This window comes from Drosophila navojoa, chromosome 4 (assembly GCF_054131105.1).
Source record: "Drosophila navojoa isolate 15081-1374.11 chromosome 4, UAZ_NAV_1.0, whole genome shotgun sequence".
Lineage (NCBI taxonomy): Eukaryota > Metazoa > Arthropoda > Insecta > Diptera > Drosophilidae > Drosophila > Drosophila navojoa.
Genome location: NC_142892.1, coordinates 2123704 through 2143351, shown reverse-complemented (window position 1 = coordinate 2143351; position 19648 = coordinate 2123704). Strand labels below are relative to the sequence as shown.

The 19648-nt window shown below is 37.9% G+C and overlaps 2 protein-coding genes and 1 long non-coding RNA gene across 8 annotated transcripts in view; all 3 read right to left on the bottom strand.

Moving 5' to 3' along the window:
* LOC108651148 (uncharacterized) overlaps nucleotides 1–13933 on the bottom strand; it is a 44838-nt gene extending 30905 nt beyond the window's left edge. For 2 of the 6 annotated variants that reach the window (XM_089259105.1, XM_089259109.1), the window contains exons 1-2: nucleotides 13844–13933; nucleotides 10000–10640 (exon numbers count right to left, since the gene is read on the bottom strand). The gene's annotated coding sequence lies outside the window, so the exon portion shown is untranslated. The remainder of the gene's footprint in view (nucleotides 1–9999; nucleotides 10641–13843) is intronic. The other 4 variants (XM_018100619.3, XM_089259106.1, XM_089259107.1 and 1 more) reach the window with 4 other exon arrangements.
* On the bottom strand, nucleotides 6344–6968 carry LOC149091313 (uncharacterized). Its single transcript, XR_016196742.1, has 2 exons — nucleotides 6541–6968; nucleotides 6344–6442 (listed from the first exon to the last, which is right to left on the bottom strand). It is a non-coding gene; the product is annotated as an uncharacterized LOC149091313 (long non-coding RNA).
* A 1276-nt stretch (nucleotides 13934–15209) lies between the features above and the next one.
* Nucleotides 15210–16105, bottom strand: LOC108650382 (uncharacterized). Its single transcript, XM_018099498.3, has 2 exons — nucleotides 16028–16105; nucleotides 15210–15965 (listed from the first exon to the last, which is right to left on the bottom strand). The coding sequence occupies exons 1-2, from the start codon at nucleotides 16028–16030 to the stop codon at nucleotides 15318–15320; spliced, it is 651 nt and encodes a 216-aa protein (XP_017954987.2). The 5' UTR covers nucleotides 16031–16105; the 3' UTR covers nucleotides 15210–15317.
* Nucleotides 16106–19648: the final 3543 nt, after the last annotated feature.

Here is a 19648-nt window from a genome sequence, read left to right as displayed (position 1 = left end):
AGTTCATAGATACGCAATTAAATTTAACAACGACGTATATATATATATATATACATATATGTATGTGTGTATACATTTCACGAAACAATTTAACAAATACAAAAGAAAACTTTCAATTAAAATATGCCAAGAGCTGAGCAGAGGCAAGCAAAAGTATTATGAATGGGTTGAGGTGACTAAGGAATGCTCTGTTTATTGCTTTAGTCTGTTGAAACGGGGGAAATTGTATTTATTTTTATTGAATTGTTGATTAAAGAACTTCAGTCGAGTTGTTATATATTTATTCATTTCAATTGGATTGACATTTAAAGTATCTGCATGGGCAACTAGATCTGGATCTGAATCTGACAGATTTTTGATATGATGTAAAGTGAATGCTCTTAATAAAATTACTTGATTATGAGTTGATTTGATTTGAGTTTGATATCAGAAAATATGAAAGTTTTACCTATTTTAAAGCACAGTTATTTAATACAAATATAAATGCTTAAACGTGCTTTAAGTCTTCCACTTTAATAAACCCCTTCAAGCTGTCGACAAACAACATGAATATGAAAATCAAAAAAAGGGAAAAAAGAGCTAACATTTGATATAAATATTTAATTTTGTCATGTAAAATATGCAAACGTTGAAGCTTGAATGCTCGACTTTTCAGCAGCACCTTTAGAGCCAAGTTATTTTTACGAGCTAGTTTGGCAACAGAAGAGAGAGAGAGAGAGAATGAGTGAGAGGAGGAGTAGGGGTGTGGAGGTAGAAGTTTTGAAGTGTGCAAGTCGTTCAGTCAAACATTTTCAGTTCCTTAGCATATGCTAAATTGGCAGCAACTGCCTTGTAGACGCTAAGAACATATCTCTTATGGCTTGTTGTAGTTGGCAGTTGTCATTTGGCTGCTGCCTGTTGCTAGGCATCAACATTGTCCTCCTTGGCTGCCATTTAGCATTGAGCTTGAGAAGTTTGCGAAAGAAAACTCGGTGAGCTTTTTAGCATAATCGCAGCATAAGCCTACAAGACGCGGCAACAATCACGAAATCAGGCAACTGATTTAATTAGCCGCCAAGCAATGGCCTGAATTAACATGCTATTGAGTTGCCTAAAGTGTTAGACTGCCAGATATCCTATATTGCATAGTGAGTCCTGGCACGTGCAGTACAAGCTTAAGTTGACACAAGTCCTTAATCTATGCAAGATCTTGGCTGTGTGCGTTGTCTCCCATGAGCCACACTCATAAGTCTTACTGCTTTAATTATTATTATTATTATTATGCCTCTATGTTATTGCTGCTTGTGCAACCCGACTATCATATAAATTGTAATCATTGTCATTTCTATGAATTCAGCTCATTCTGAATCAAGAGCAGCCCACCTCAGCTAATTCGTGCTGACTTAGAAACTTTTTAGGCAATTTAAACTTACAGGATATGGCTTTAAGAGGCATTAAAGGCTTAGCCAGAGAACTGAGTAGAGGATACCGCAGATACTACTCTAATGACAGCTTGTTAATCAATGTCAGGCTCACAGTCCACAGTCCGCAAAGACAAGATATTGAAAACATTCTTGGGCATTAGAGTTCAATAGCAATTCATTAGAATAATGGCGCTAATGGCCTGGTAAATATTGTGGCAGTACCAACATTTGCGAAACCAAAAACAAAAAACTTTCGCCCACAGCAACAGCAGGAGCAGCAGCAGCAGAAAAAACAAAAATAAATAAATAAGGAAGAAGCAGCAGAGCAAGAGGAAAGAAAATTAATAAAATAGCCACACAAATTTGATAAGCGGCAGAAATTAATGAGGCCAGCAGCGGTAAACTGTAACTGGAGTAGCAATAGGCTGTTGCCAGTATCAGCCCCCATTTAGTAACCCCCAAACAAACCAAATCCAACCCGCATCCCCCCCTCCCCATCCACTAAATGGCAGCAAACACAGATCTCATGCATATTCAATCATTAACTGGGCAGAAGCAGCTGTTGGCATTTGCCAGACACTAACACAGACGGAGTCACGCCCACACACACACAGACAGACACACAGACAGACACTCTCCATATCTCTGTCTGCATATATATCGATATATTAGGTTTCTATATTTGTAACAGTTGTTGCTCCTATGCTATTTATGCTGCCATGTGTGTTTGGCTTTGTTTACGCATCGTCATCTTTGCGTTTTGGGTTTTTGGCGCTTTCGCTATTTGGCTTACGCTGTTTGTTTGCATTTCATTGACGCAAAGGTGTGCGCCTGGCCAGCGAAACATAAATTTGCATTGGAAATTAATTCATATGCGGAACGCGTAAAGCCCTTGACAGTGAATGGGGAGCCAGCGTTGGCGTCGGCAGCCATCTATCATTAGGAATATATTGTCCCACGGGCCGCAGGCGTAATATACTAAAAACTATGTTTCGAGTAGGGCTTAGGGTTGAGCTGAGCATGGGTTGGGTTGAGGGGACTCGACGAGTTGGTCTAGCTAAAAGCTTTAAGCAGCGAAGCGCAACGCTCGCTAGCTGCGCCAAGTCGACTATAACATATAACTCATATTACTCATACGCCAGAGCGTACGCTCTACAGCAGCAGCTAGCAAATAAAATGCTATGTTTACAGGTAGCACGTTAAATATAAATATTCATGTTTATTTGGGCAGAAAGAGAGAGAGAGAGAGAGAGAGAGAGAGAGAGAGAGAGAGAGAGAGTAAGCAGTTGCTGCAGCTGCTGCATTGTCTATGTTATTTTGTCTAAGGCATTTCGCTTCCACATAAACAAACGCACTTAATGACTTTGAAACTGATTGATTGTATTGTTAGTTAACTTTATTTCAACAAGCAAAGCTTTTAAATTGGTGCACATTGTATAGGATGTTTTACAGATAGTCTGAAAACTTTACTGTTAATAACAGCAATCATGACTCGGAAAGTGATTTTCGAGCCGAAATTTCGTGGGTTTTCATGCTTGGAATATCAGATATGCTCCAGCTGCAGATTATATGCCAGTCCTTGAGGCATATATTAATGAATATGGGAATACCTTTTGACTAATCGCTGACCTTATCATCTACCTAACCTCTTTGGCCAGCTGCTCCTTTCTATTCCCCAAGGGCCAATTCGTTAAGATTTGCAATCAATAATATATTTCTCATATAAGAAGCAAAATTGCTTTATCCCATTGTTATCCCTGTTAAACAACTTCAAATTTCTTCAATTTATGGTCCAATTTACAAACAAATGAATCACATTAGGCACAGCATTAGAGGTAAACTTAAGCAAAGCAAACGGAAGTCATAATACTTCTCACACACTCACGCACTTTGATTGATTAAATTGAATGGGGATCGTAAACAAAAACAGTTTTGGGTTGGCCAAAAAAAGAAATAAGGAAAACCAGAAGCACAGAAATTCATAATTAATTGCAGCAACAGCGAAAAATCGTTGTTTAAATTTGTGGCTAAAACGAAATCAAGCGAATATATAATAAATTTATATGTATGTATATATAAGCATTTGTAAACGCGTCAGGAGACATGAGAGCAATAAAAAAAGGTAAACATATTCGACAGCCAGCACACATTTATGAGTCCAATAAAAGCCAAACAAACAGCAGCACAAACGAGCAGCAGGCGGCAAGCTCTACCTATCTGTGGCAAGAAGCCAAAGCTAAGCAGCTTACTCAGGCAGGCAGCCGAGCGGGCAGGTGGGGGTGGGGGAGCAGCAGCTGCTGCTTGACTTAGTAATTTCTGACATGATCAAGTTAAGCAAAGCAAATGACAAACGAGCGAGGCAGACGGACCCGGAGTTGCTTAACCAGGCAGCTGCTTCAATAGAGATGCATCAATAGGATGAGCTGCCGCAGCAGCAGCAGCAGCAGGAGGTGCAGCAATTGCATTATCAGCAGCAACGGCTTTGCTTTTCCATAGTCCTGGCCCCTGGGCATAACTTAACCTCACCTGGCCCTGACAGCGCTCACATTGTTGTACTTATGAATGCATTGTGGAAGAGGCAAACACAAAACAGCATTGTTTTCTTTTAAGTACCCTGGGCACAAACAAGAGCAGCCATGGAGAAGACACGACTACCATAAGGCTACAAAGGTAATCAATTGCAGTAGTTTGAAAAGTTAGTGTATAACGAAAGGAAATATTTATTTAGCTTAACATATATTCTAAAAGTTCCCGGAGTAATGCAAATTTTCTCTGTAATCTGTACTTTTGGTAGCTCAACTATATTTCTAGGGTATTCAGCTGCGGCCACATCCTCTTTCTGAGTATTTTTTATAACTGCTTAAAATTTAATTTGATATTGCAATAAAAGCTTTCACTTTGACAAAACTTTTCCCTTTGAATGTTTTCCCTCTTCTACCACCATAATAAGTCCCTGGAAATTCTTTATTGCTAAATATAATGAAAACTATGTGCGTGGTATTTCTTAGTGCTGCACGTACACCCTAGTTAGCTCCGTCTGTTGTGTTGCTGCGCTCCGGGCCATGGTTTTGGCTTTATTCATTGTTTTCTTTCTTCGGTTGCATCGGTTTCTGCTTTCGCATTGTTTTGAGCCACCCTGGAGTCCATTATCCTTCATTCGTTCCATATGCGAGGACCAGGCAGGGCTGATGTTTTTTCAGTGCTAATGCCTCACGGCAATTTGCATATGACTCGGGACTGAACTTAAATTCTCTAGTCGCTCGGCTCAGTTGCAGCCAAGAAGCAGAGAGCGTTTATGTTGCTACAACAACTGCAGCATTTAATTAAAATTAGGTAGAGGTCCTTAGGCTAACTATCCCCAACACACACACACACACACACACAGAGCCTACCGTACACCCTGCCATGCAATGCACTTAAGTGCACACACGGCGTCTGTCAATGACTGTGCCTAGGGCCTGCCGCCTTGGGCCCGAGAGCAAGGTCCGTGGTCCGAGGTCTGAGCCAGCGCCTTTGGCCCCGTCAAGTGCCCGATTTGGCAGCCAGCCAGAACCGGCGCCAGTTCCAAGTTGAAGGCAGCTGCCTCATCATTGATTTGTGTGAATGTCGACAGCATTTTCTTACGCCTTTAAGATTATGCGAGAGAAAGAGGCTCTTATAATTTGGTGCATGAATTGAATTTCAAATGCCAAAAGGATCATTTCATTAGGATATGGAATTTAAATGTTTGCTCCTAGCCTTGAATGAACTTTGCTTACAAATTTTAAATCTACTTTAAAGTAAAATAAAAATATGTATTTTAGACATTGATCTTTAGACCAGATCCTATCATGCAAACTGAAGTGAAATTTTCTTCAAGATTAAGTCTAATGGTAGAGTAGCCAGCCAATATGGTAGAGTATTTCAATCCCCTTTTCTTCTCTCTCTCTCTCTCTCTCTCTCTCTCTCTCTCTTGCACTTGATTTATTTCTTTTTACCTTGCGCCTAGTCTTATTGAAGCACACACAGAATTTCTCAATGTATATAACGTGTTTGGCACATTTTTGCATTGCATTGCATCGCATTCTCAATCAACATTTCGCTACACCACTGACCCACTGACTGACAGCCAATCCGGAACAGTTTCAATAGTCGTCTGCCTGCTGCTTATTTGTATGCATGCCAAAAAATTTCCAAACTAAATAAACAGAATATTATTTTCGGTTAATTTTTGTGGCTGTTTGTTTAATTTCGAGCGGGTTTTATGAACTGCAGCAGTTGCCACAGACAGTGGCCAATGCGTTTTGCATTTACTTAGCTGCACACAAACGTCTGTATGTGTGTGTGTGTGTGTGTGAGTGGATCTAAATTAAAGCACATCACGTACGTTGAAAAGTTCAAGGACATCTGACCGTGGGGCTGCTGCACGTGGCGACAATGTCAAAGACATGAAAGAGGAATTAAGACGGTAGCTAGGATTAGCTTAAGGAATGTCAGAGCCATATAAGAGCTGCTGCAATCAGGTGATATACGCCGCGCAATACTCTACAGCTAATACTAATTCAGATATCTATAAGGAATATATGTGTATCTGTATCTGTGTATCTGTAATTATGTATCTGTATCTCTATCTGTATCTGTGTATCTGTAATTATGTATCTGTTCTGTATCTTTATCTATGTATCTGTATCTTCTTATCTGTATCTATGTATCTATATCTATATCTACGTATCTGTAATAATGTATCTGTATCTATGTAATTGTATCTATGTATCTGTAACTTCGTATCTGTAACTTCGTATCTGTATCTATGTATCTGTATCTACGTATCTGTATCTATGCATCTGTATCTATGTATCTGTGTCTATGTATCTGTATCTACGTATCTGTGTCTATGCATCTGTATCTATGTATCTGTATCTATGTATCTGTATCTATTTATCTGTATCTATGTACCTGTATCTATGCATCTGTATCTATGTTTCTGTATCTTTGTATCTGTATCTATGTATCTGCATCTATGTATATGTATCTATGTATCTGTATCTATGTATCTGTATCTGTATCTTTGTATCTGTATCTGTATCTATGTATCTGACCGTATCTATGTATCTGTATCTATGTATCTGCATCTGTGTATCTGTATCTATGTATATACATATGTATTAGTATATTTGTATCTGTATCTATGCATCTGTATCTATGTATCTGTATCTATGTATCTGTATCTATCTATCTGTATCTTCATATCTGTATCCATGTATCTGTATCCATGTATCTGTATCTATGTATCTGTATCTTCGTATCTGTATCTATGTATCTGACCGTATCTATGCATCAGTATCTATGTATCTGTATCTATGTTTCTGTATCTTTATATCTGTATCTATGCATCTGTATCTATGTATCTGTATCTATGTATCTATCTATCTGTATCTACGTATCTGTATCTATGCATCTGTATCTATGTATCTGTATATATGTATCTGTATCTACATATCTGTATCTTCATATCTGTATCCATGTATCTGTATCTATGTATCTGTATCTTCGTATCTGTATCTATGTATCTGTGTATGTATCTATTTATCTGCATCTATGTATCTGTATGCATATACGCATCTGTATCTGTATCTAAGTATCTATATTTGTATCTACGCATCTGTATCTGTGTATCTTTGCATCTGTACCTGTGCATCTGCATCTTTGTACCTGTGTGCATGTGTATCTGTATCTGCAGCTGTAGCTGATATACTCTTCTAATCTCGCTGAACGTGTGTAAGCATATTGGCCAAGCATAGCATAAATCTATTTAACAGCAAGTGTCTTTCACGTTTGTGCGTGTCCTGCGTAACAAGTTACGCACAATACTACACTCTACTCCAATTCCTTCCTCCCTCGTCTCTCCCTCACTATCTCTCTTTGTTTCGCCCTCTCTCTAATTCGGCATGAATTGAGATGTGCAGCAAAATCTAATGAATAAATTAACGCCTACCATGCTCGATTCGGTGTTTTTTTGGGGGGCGACCTTTTAAACGCACATCGAATACAACATCATTCAATTATTAATTATAGAAATGAATGGCAAAAATGAATTGTCTAACCTTTATCAATGAGTAATTACTGTAGCTGCCACAGAGAACAACATGCCACAAGAGCAGCAGCAGACAACTAATTAGCGGCGTGTTCTCTCCAATTAGCCACAGATTAAATTCAATGTGGCTTTGTTTTGTTTATGGTTTTCCTATTGATTTGAATGATTGATCAGCTGATACACGGTGAGATACCCTAGCTGTTTTTAGTTACAGATTAATATACTTGTTAATGTTGATTAATTGAAATATTTTATACGCATTTTTACAGGGTACCAAAAGTTAGTTTTGCCTTCATTTCTATTGTTTCGTTAATTTTTGATATACATATATTGTTCTGGTAAATGCTTTATTACCAACTCCAACATCATGTTAATATCAAGAACTTTGCCAACTTGTAGCCACCATTGATGTAAAGGAAGTTCGGCTCAACTTTGAGCGTTACTTAACCCACAAGGGCAACAGTCAAAACTAATACATAGTCGACACACAAATCACATAAGCCTGTGTGCCCAAGCCAGCAACATCAACTTTGCGCTAACTAATTGCTGCTACAGACCGCCGAGTCGCTGCCTGGAAATCCTCAACTGAGCACCTGCTCTTGGCACCTGTCCGTGCCGTAAAGCCGCAGCTAAAAGCGAAACTTGTGCAAAATGCATTTTTATTTTGCTCATGTGCTGCCAGCTGAGGTTTGTATCCTTTGTAAAGGGGTTAATGTGATGCGAAGAGGGAAGTATCTCTTCCGTACATACATACATACTTGATTAGCTAGAAAAATAAGCTTTTATCTAGAAGTTACCCTATATTCAAATGATATGTCAACAGGGTAAATTTTATATCCTATAGCTACTATATGAATAAAGTTAAGTCTATTGCAGGGTATTTCTTCTTCGATATTTTGGGCGTAGTTTATGTTTTCTATTTTTATTAAATTTGACAAACTAATTTACTAGCTCATTACGTATACTTAATAATTCATAGAGTTCATATTAAGCATACGCAAAGCTAGCCGCAACACTGAAACATAGTTCATAGCGAGAACAGACCCATACACCCCACACACACATCCACACCCACCCGCACCACAACTGACATGAGCAATGGCAGACAGTGAACCGCAACAGCAACCGCCGAAAGAAAAAACTGACTAAAATCCACGTGAAAGCCAGTAAAATGAGTGGCACGTGGCCTTTTGCTGCGGCAACTGGTGGCAAAGAAGGCGTATGCAGCATGCAACAAAATTAAATAATTAAACGCTTTGCTGTGAAAGCCGAAGCTGCAGCACATGAATTAACTAAATCCGAGCACAATTCAGAAAGACAAAGCCGAAATATACAAAGCCAAAGCTAAAGCGAAAGCCAAAGCCATAGCCGAGTGCCTAGCAGCTGACCTGCTGCCCAAATTAAGTAAAATTATACAGAAGATAGACCAAGAGATAGTCTGTGAGCAACAAAGACACGCTGTGGCCGTAGCTCAACAAAAGAAATTTGCTTGGCAGACAGACAGAAGCAGAGGCAGACGCAGATATGCAGAAGCAAATGTATTTAAGGAGATATGAACATGGAAGAGCAGACAGACAGAAAAGATGCACAGACTGATAGAAGAACCGACACTTAGGTGTGTGTGAGCAGACAGCCGCAGGAGTCTTGATAGGTTCGGCTCCTCTATATGGCGAGCTAGTTAATGAAAAGGATATATATACATATATGAGTACATAGAGTATCTGAACTGATCAGCTGTTGGCATACTCAAACAATAAGAATCCATATTTATCGGTATATTGAAACTTGAAGATGTTAATGAATAGTTTAAAGAGAGCAAAGACCAAACAGGTAAAGGAATAAGTCAAATAAAGAACTGAATCAAAATCTTTCCTTTACAACCTTCGAGTACATATGCATGCTAACTGCTCGAGCTCTATATTTATATGTATATATTTAACTATTTGAATTCATTAAACTCAACTTATCATCTATGACATGCTAGCTTATAGTACATAGCTATTTGTAAGCATGTCATGCGGGCACTGATGGACAGATAGATAAATGGTTCGAATAAAAATTAGGAGTATTTAACATATAGTATGTGTAGAAGCGCCTCTTATCATTCCAATTCATTCAAAAATACTTTCATTGGCACAACCAGACACAACTAGAGTATACCCTACGCTAAGACACTCTGTGAATGTTTAGGAGGCATTAAAAGACAATCGAATATATAGGGGTATCAAATACAATTGTTCAGTCACAGTTAAGCAAAGCTTCTGTGGTTCCAATCCCAAGCAAAACTTCAGTGTATTTCACTCTTACTCTCTCCACACGCTTACAGGGTATTATCAGATACACATAAATAAACAGACAGTCGTATAAGAAGAAAGAGTATCATATGTATAGAATATATGTATTCAGCTCTTCACATTCACTCAAGTCTGCTTCATCACATCACAGCTAGGGCATACCCCACTCTGTACATACATTTACAGGGCATTATCGGGAAATGAGAATTAATGTGTGGCTTTTGCATACCTGTCTAATGGGTCTGCTGTTGCGGCAGGTGCCGGCACGTCTGATGCCACTAAGTATGCAGCGTTATCGGCAGCGCCGCTGCCCGTGACTGCTCCACGATACTGCTACTGTTCACGATTCACTTCTTCGTCCCGTTATTATATTTTATTGGTTTTTTTTTTTCGATTTTTTATATTTTTACATTTTAGAAAATTTCTTATTACTCAGCTTTTGTGGCGGCAAATGAAAAGCGCGTTTAAATGAAAAATATCCCAAATAATTATAATAAATACTTTTTACAGGCTCCTCCGTCGGCCCTCGTCGCGAGCTGTCGAGTGTTTATTTTTTTCTTTTCTCGCTCCTTATTTTGTTTCTTTACTGTTTGTTTTGGGTCGACGCAAAAGAAGGTCTTGTCTTAACAGCAAAAAAAAAAAAACTTCCCTTTTCACACACACACACACATATACACACTCACACGCACGCCCACACTTTTTGTGTGTTGTTTGAAAAAAGGGAAAATTTAAATTAAACTGATTTGTTGCTGTTCTCGCTTCAATTTTTGCTGCTGCTGCTGCTGTTGCGGCTTGACAGCTTTTTTTTTATGCCTTTTTGTGGTTGGATTTTGTTGTTGTTGTTGTTGTATTTTAAATTACAAATGACAGCTGCAAAAGAAAACAGAGATAAAACGAAACAACAGTTAACACTTATTTAAATGCGAATGCAAGCCGCTGCCAGTCAAGGTTTCTTCTGCATATTAATCATACGCCTCGATGTCCCGGCCTCAGACGCCTTCAGTGCGTTTCCTTCTGTCTCTTGAAAGGCATCACAATTATGCAAATCAAATTAATTTGTTGCTTATTAGTTTGACCCACTGTTCAGCTGCAATTAAGGGCGGCCGTGCGGTGTGGGCGTGGCCCCGAACACTGAGCACAAAAAAAGAAAAACATTTACTGCAATTTGCATGCGAAATGTTCCATGCAATAACATAAAGACAGACGGACGGCGCAAGTAAATGATTGTGTGTTGGCAATTTGTTGTGTTGGCTCATAAACACGCCATAAACCCATCAATATGGCGCCACGCCCACACCCGGACCAGTGCTGTGGGCCAATAGGCCAATATAGGCAATCAGGCGCCAAAGCAAAATCAACGCAAATTGAAGCCAAACAAAAAAAAATTAAAAATGCAAAAATCGAAATCAAAGCACAAAGAGGGTGAGAGAGAGGAAGTCGAATGAATGAGAGAGAGAGGGGCGGAACGAGAATTAGGTACGTCAAATTAGAAAATAATGCAAACGAAAAAAAATATATAGAAAATTGAAAGCGAAACAACAACAACAACAAATTGATAAATATTATGAAACAATTTTGTTGTTGTTGTTGCCACTTGAGGCGGAAGTGCGCCGCAGCTAACAACAAAAGCCGCAGGAGCTGACTAAGGATGCAGCAGCAACAGTAGCCGGATAAACCAAAGCAAAAAGCATTGATAGAGAGTGAAAGAGAGACCGACGGGGGAGTGGGAGAGTGAGGGAGAGAGTGGGAGAGGCGAGCACTTGCTTGAGCTGGCATTGTTATGACTGCTGTAATACGCTTTGCGAGGAGATTACAATGTCTGATTACTTTGTTATTAATAAATACAAAAGCGTGCCACACACACACACACACACAAGTACAGAAACACACCTATACACACGCACACGCCTGCATGCATGTACACGTTGTGGCAGCCGCGGGCAACGGCGCGTATACACGATTTTCATTATCTGTTCTATGTGGCTGTGGCTTTGTATGCCAAACGTTTATTAATAAACCTACCTATGTGTGTGTGTGTGTATGCGTGTTTGTGTGTGGCAGTGTAACAATACAACAGAAAACAGACAACAACAACAACAACAATGGGGCACAGGTAGATGCAGTTTATTTAATAAACCAAACACTATATATAAATGCGAAAACTATATTCAATTTCAGAGCCATCAATTTGTTTATTTATTGCTGTTGTCATTGAGCCAAAATAACTAACTGTAAATATATATCTATATATATGTGTCTGGCTGTGTGTGTGTGTAATATAAGATTTAATTTGATTTGTGCACAATTTAATTGCATTTTAATTGCAAATGTTGTGAAAGTTCGCTTCCAAGTTTCAATTTAATTGAGCGTTAAATTATTTTTAGCTTCAGCTTTGTTTTTTTTTTGCGTCTTTTAAAATCGATTTATGATTATAATATATACATATTTATAAATATATACATATGTGCATGTATACAAAGCATTTAATTCAATTATATTACAGTTATGTTTGCTTTTATCTAATTATAATAGCGCTTTATGTTGTTTACTTGTTTTCGTTTTTTTTTTCTTCTTTTTATGTTTATTTTTCACATTTAATTAAAATTCTCTTTTTGCATTTTTGTTTCATGTTTTTTATTTGCACTTTTCTTTATTTTGTTTATTGTTTATAAACACATTTATGCATTCATTCTCTCTTCAGTCAAAATTCTTTTCTTTATATATATAGTTTTGTTTTTCAAATTATCTAAGGAATTTGTTATTTTTTACTTATTTATTTCCCTTTGCATGCTCCACTCTATTCACGCTCTGCTAAGTGGAATGTTTGTCCTGCTGTTTCACTCTCTATGAATAGCAAAAGCGAAAAGCGCTTTTTTATCCAGAGACTTGCAATTGGAAACTTGGAGTTGCATTGCTGCTGAAATGCTGGCCAAAGGGCGTCTGCTATGCCTTTCATAAACTCCATTGTTTAAGCTTATACGAACAAATTGATATATGTATGTGTACATACATATGTATATATGTATATATATGTATATCGACTTATGCAGCTATAAACCACGATCAATTTGGCTTTGCTATTGGATCACTGTTTACCTTAATCGAGGCAGAGTTAATCGGAAAACATAGATTTATATAGTCGGAGCTCAATCCCTGAGGTAGGCGTGGCAGACGCCATAAAATTACAAAAAATCAGATAATATTAAGCCTGAGTTCTACTGATTATGTATAAGGAATTTATGAATTGCATATTCTAATTATATTATTTTATTTATATTTAAATATATATTCTAATTAAAAATATATATTCTAATTATATGATTGTATTTATATATTTTTTTTATTTTCTATATATATTTTAGTGCCCGCTGGTTCACTTTTCACCAGTTTCCATTTAATTATCACTTAGTTTACACTTTAAATTGTTTAATAAACTTGATCAATTTATGGCTTCCAAAGTTGTTTAATATAAATATTTATATTGAGTGTTTATATTTAGTTTACACTTTAAATTGTTTAATAAACTTACTAAATTTATTGCTTCAAATTTGTTTCATATGCATACATAAATATTTATATTGACTGTAAATATTAAATGCTTGAATTTATAATTTGTTTTTTATTTTTTTACTTTATTCTTCAATGTTCACATCTCTATTCAGTGTTAATATTTAATCAAAGAATATTTAATTTTTTAGTATTTTTTTTTTTGTTTCATCGACTTTTTATTGGTTGGTTCTCTGTTTTAGTTAAACTATTTTATTTTGCGCTCTGAATTCTTGTTGTTTATATTTTATGCAACTTTTCACAACTTTTGCTGCTGAAGTAAACTTTTTAACATTTTTTTAAGCTTTAATAAAAAACTATATATTATAAATTATGTTCCATTATATGTGCAGTTTATGTTAAAGCAGTCAAATATTTGTTCACTATTTCATTTTATGCTCATTAAATTTAAGAAGACTTTTTATAATATATTTGAATTCATATTCCCATTTATTGTTTATTCAAATTTAAATTATAAATATTAAATTATAGTCATTTGCTTGTGGATTTTTCTTGCTGTCGGCTACCTTCTTTCGAAACCCCAACGTTTTTCACTTGTCGCAACGAATTTCCTAGTGCAGCTCGCGTTCGCAGTAGGAGACGTTGAAACCGCAACTGAGTTGAATTTTCCGATGTGCCTGCCTTTTATGCGCTTTTCCTGTCGGCTTCGTTCAATGTTGAATGCTGAAGCGAACTCAACGAAGCTTTTTCGCTTAAAGCTTTTCCACATTCAATTTCCATTTCCATCGCCTAACTTGCGACTGTTTACAGGTGTTTGTTTTGGCCTGCCCAGCACAGAACCGAAACGAAACGAAACTCCTTTGGGCCAAATGGCGTACAAGCTGTTGTGCGCTTTAAATTTTCGGCAGAGTTTTTTTTATTCTTCTTGTGTTCTAGTGTTCGCCTTTTCATTTTGGTTTACGCTTCGCTAACCGCAACATTTTCTTCTGTTGCTGGCCTGTTGCAGGCAACAACTGTGCGCCACTTGTTGCACGCTGCCGAAAATTTGTCAGGCAATTTATAAAGTTTGATGCCCGATGCTTGGCCACAATTTATCAATAATTCAACAACGACAAGCACGCAATATCCATTTATATTTATGTTTATGCCTGCTTTCAAGCACAATAAAACAGGCAGAGAATTTAGCTTTGAAAATATGCGTAAATTGAATGCTCTATAAGTTGAAGTACTAGCTTAATGCTGGATTTGAATCTGACTCTCAGTTCACAGGGTCAGCTCAACATGACAAGCTGAGTATCAGAATCAATCTACCCGCTGAAAGGGCATTCACATGCAACGACAACACTTAAAACAGGCGATGACTTAATCAAACGTTTGGAAAATTGTTGAATTATTGAGAGCAAGCTAGAGGGAGAGAAGGCAAGAGAGAGAGAGAAAGGAAGAGAGCAAACTTGAAGCATGCCTAATCAATATATGTTGAAGACAGTTGGGAGGACGATCGGGCGCGCAAAGAAAAGAAAAAGACAGTGCCAAGCACACACAAACACGCACACACACACACACACACACACATCCTGTGACAGCGCAAGGATTGTGAAGCGACAACAAATCAATTGTGAAGCCACACGAGAAAAAGGACAACGGAAATGATGAGACACGATGTGGGAGAAGACAAAAAGCAAAAGCTGATGACGATGATGACGTGCCTGATGGTGATGATGATGATGATGATGAGGAGCGGAGCAGCAGTCAGCAGTGAGGAGTAAGCGCCACAACTGTGGCAAACCGAATGAAAACATTTTTCTAATTTCCTGTCATCAATATCAAATGAAATGTTATGGCGCACACATCAAATATCCTTAGACGCACGCCTGCTGCCCCCGCGCTGCCCGCCTGCCAACACGTCTAATTGAGTTGTGTGCGAATGTCGCGTATTTATAGACAATTCCTTTTATTGCAAGTTAACCGAATTCGCACATATAACATATAACAATTGCGGGTTAATATACATACATATTATATATACATATATGTATATACTTAGAACCTTAGTCGCCTGATCGCACGATAATGATAGCCATCATCCAGCAGCGCCGCAGACTCCTCCTCGCTCTGCGGCACCGGCTCGACGGCCACCGCATTGTGCTCCAGCGGCGGCAGATAGGCCTCGACGGTGGGCGTCAGATCGGGTATGACATTGGGCGTGGCATAGTGATAGCCATCGGCCTGCAGCGAGCCAGCAGGCTCCACTATGTCCTCAATGATATCCTCGTGGGTTGGCGCCTCCGTCTCCTCCACAGTTGGCTGCTCCGTGGTCGTGATGGCCGCTGCCTCCGTTGTGGGCAGCTCGCTGGCTGCTGTTGTTGTTGTGGGCGCAGCTGTCGTTGTTGTTGTAGTTGTTTCCGGTTCGATTGTTGTCTCAACTGGTGGCAGGTACTCGTTGCTGGGTGGCAAGTACTCACGCGGCGGCGTCAAGACATGCGACAGTGTGGCCGCATGCTGTTCCACGGGCGGCAAATAATTGCGACTGGGCAGCGGTGGCAGCACCACAGGTGGCAGGTACTCCAGCGGCAGATGTGAGACATCGCGACGCGGCCGCAAGGCTTTGGCGTTCACGCCGACACAAGCCGCCGCAGCCAGCAGCAGCAGCGGCAGCATCAGCAGGTTGGCACTTTGCTTCATCTTCAACTGTAAAATTCGACCTTGATCTAGCTGGGCTCTCTCTGTTTATGTCCGAGTTTAACACTTACCATATCAGCAATACGGGTCTGCGCTGGGCGTGTGTGTTTGGCTTGTTGGGATGTTGCGTTATGCTGATGGTTTTTGAAATCACTTTGGCTATTTATATGAAAAATTAGCAAGGGTTTGCCAAAGACTCGACGCGTTCGATTCGAACAGCAGAGCGACGAGCGAAGAGAACTGAGCGAACACGAGCTATCGAACCGGAATCTCAATTAAACATGCGTTTCAATTGTTGCTGTTGCTGTTGCTGTTGTTGTTGTTGTTGCTGTTGCTGATGTTATTATTGCGTTTGATTGCATCGAAAACATTTAGCGCGCAGACGATACCTTCCGCTAGCTGAGCTGTTGTTTTAGCTGCTTTAAGGCTCATGCGTTGTGTAGAGGAAAAGAAGCGACTTAGTTGCATAGAAAATAGATTTTTATTTGCAATCAAAATAGCAATCAATTAGTTAAGGCAAGTAAATATTATAAATTTAAGTAAATGACTTGCTGCTGACAGTGCTAGACTCTTTGTCTAATTAATTAAAAGCGAAGAACTGTAGCCGACAACTGCGAGAGCGAGAGAGAAACGTAATTTGCAAAAATGTATATATGGATCTATATAAATATAGTATAATAGTATAATAGTATATTATTAACTGTAAGAAGCCACATATATAATAATAAATATATTCTCGCCTTGAATACATATATTTTCTTATTAATATTAGACTAAAACTGGGGCCATAATAAAATTTAATTTTTGTAATATGTACTTATTTTTTTATTTTATTTATTTTTTTATTTAATTTTTTTTTATATATTTATTGATTTTTTAGTTTATTTAGTTCTTTATTTTTTTTTTTTTATTTTATTTTATTCTTTTATTTATTGTTACAAAGAATTAAATCTTAATAACAATTTTGTAAGCCAGAGTGACAAAGGCCTTCAGGCATATTTTATTTTATTGTATTTATTCATTTTTTTTTTAAATTTTTTTTTATTTATTTTTTTATTTGTTGTCATCAACGAACTTTTGATCAATTTAGCCTTTTTTTGGCTAAGTGGCCAGTTTTTATTATATTTTTAGCTATTTTTCAAGCAGGCCTTTATAATTTGTTGAGCATTCCACGCCGTTTAGGTTTAAATAGTTTGTTTGTAAAAATGATTTTAAGTTCCTTTAAGAAACTAATAAAAAAAACTATAATTTACATTGATATACAGTACAGCTATATAGCTATATAGTAACCACATTTCTAGCCACTACTTAGTTTAATTTAGCCTTATTTAAAATATCATTCCAATTCAATCTCAGGCTGCCTCTATCTCTGCTGCCAACACCGTTCCTCTGTGGTCTAGGCGCCAGCTTCAAACCTGTTGCAGCTGAGTTCGATCGAGCCGATCTCTTTGTTGGATTGTCGTCATGACATGGTCATCGATGGCATGGTCATTGGCATTAGTTTTTTGAACCAGCGAGCGCTTCTTAAGTGTTGCCAACAACTGTTTATCTATTTGAATTGAGCTGCGTTTGTTTGCCGAAGAATATTTCGCACTCAATTTAAAAATCTGTCAATATTTTTTTCAATTGTTTTGTTTCCTTTTGGCCACATTCTACAAATATCAGTTTTTGATGAGCGTAACCGAAACCGAAAATCGAAACCAAAACTGAAACCGAAACTGAAATGCTTATAAATAATTTCAATGTCCCGCAAACAAAACGAATTCAATGTCAAATGTAAGTTTTGTTGCCTTTTATTTACATTTTGGAGGCCCTCTAATTACAAGTTCAAGATGATGGGGCAGTTTGTGCCGCGGGTCTGTGGGTCAGAGAACTGTCACGATCTTCTGCTACATCAGTTGCATCATGACGTGGCAATTAAGAAACTTAACACACTTGTGCGGCACGTTGACGTCTGGCCGTAAGCGGCTTACAGACACGAAAAAAAAAGCTAAAAATCAAAGCATACGAAAATGCTAGATGAGCAAGGGCGAGAGGGGGGGCTTGGGGCACGCAGCCGGAGCGCAGACAATGCACACAATTTCAATCAAATGCATTAAACCAAGCTAAGCTGTCACAAAATCCATCAAAAAATATTATTTCTATATAAACTAAGCACACACTCAAACACAAGCACACACATACATAGACACACATGCATATATCTATAAAACGCCTTTATCTTTGTCCGATTTCCGCAATTTTCAGCGCGTGGCAGACAAATAAAGCGAGCGAACGAGCAAAAAAGTTCAAGCAGAAAATAAAAAAAATAGCCCAAAAATATAATCGAAAGCATATACCAAATTTTTTTTTGTTGCAGTGCCCCAGCTCAACGCGTACTCAAATTCAATGTAATTTCTTTTCCTTTTTCTACCATTTTGTGTGTGTGTGCGTGTGCGAGTTGTTCTTGTTGTTGCAGGATTAGTAGAAATTGAAAACGCTGCCAACGACGATTCGTGCCACCTTCTCGAACAACGAACGAGAGTGCTTGTGCTTAATAGAAACGGTTTATACATACATATATATGTATAGCTGAAAAATCCGAAAATATTTAGTTAAAATATTTAAACTCAACAACAGGTAACAGCCTCTGCCTAGCTGCCTGCCGACTGCTCCTGTGGCAGTGTCTGATTCGTCACTGAAAATTTTCGATGCCAAATCGAAAATAAATTCCACACAAAAAATCGGAAGCAAAAACTGTGCGCTCAATTGAATCGGTGACCACGCGAACAGCAGCAAAGATAAATAAAAAAAATATATATATATATATAAATGTATATTTCTGATTCATGCACATATATAAATATATATCGTAAGCGCGAGAGATTGAAAGGCTGCCAACGTTGACATGCAAAACGCATGCATCGCAATGGCACTACAAAGGACAAAAATGCGAATCACTAGGCAAGCAAAAAACCATATATATGCATATACATATAAATATATACAGATGTATGTATATGTGATAGGTAGACATCGCTTGGCAATGCACTAGCTGCATATAGACAAGAGTGCTCTAGCATAAAGAGAAACAAGCTGTAAGCCAATCGAGGTATCAAAGTGTTTACCCATAAGCCTCTTCAATTTATGCTGCATTTTGTTTTTCGATTCTAAGAGGTAAACTGAAACGAGCTACAAGTGGAAATATTTAATAGCTGAAACAGTTACAATTTTAGCAAAGAATATCAAAAGATTTTCGTTAACATAAAATAAATCAGATTTGTTATGCGAAACCAATCAAGTTATAGCATTTAATATATCAAAAAATACAGAGAAAGTTTTCTATAAATATTGTGTGTTCTTTTTTTTTAAATAAATATTTATGAATAATATACGCTCAATTTATTATTATATTATTATTATTCTTGCTGAATTCAATGCCATTGCAAACTCTCAACATATTATATTTCGAATAGCACTCACAATTCCGACCTTTTAGCTACGCCAACGAAATATTCATAACTTGGCCTGGAACTCGAGCAAAAACCACTTAGACAACTTGTGGAGGGGGGGAGGGATAGGGAGCAGCAATGAATGCTGTTAGATTTCATTCTAAACACAAAAAGCTGCATACAACTTGTATGGGAAAAGTTTAGCTCAGATATCTTTATTAGCTTATACAAGAGTTTATTTTTGGCCAATTGCTTATGTTG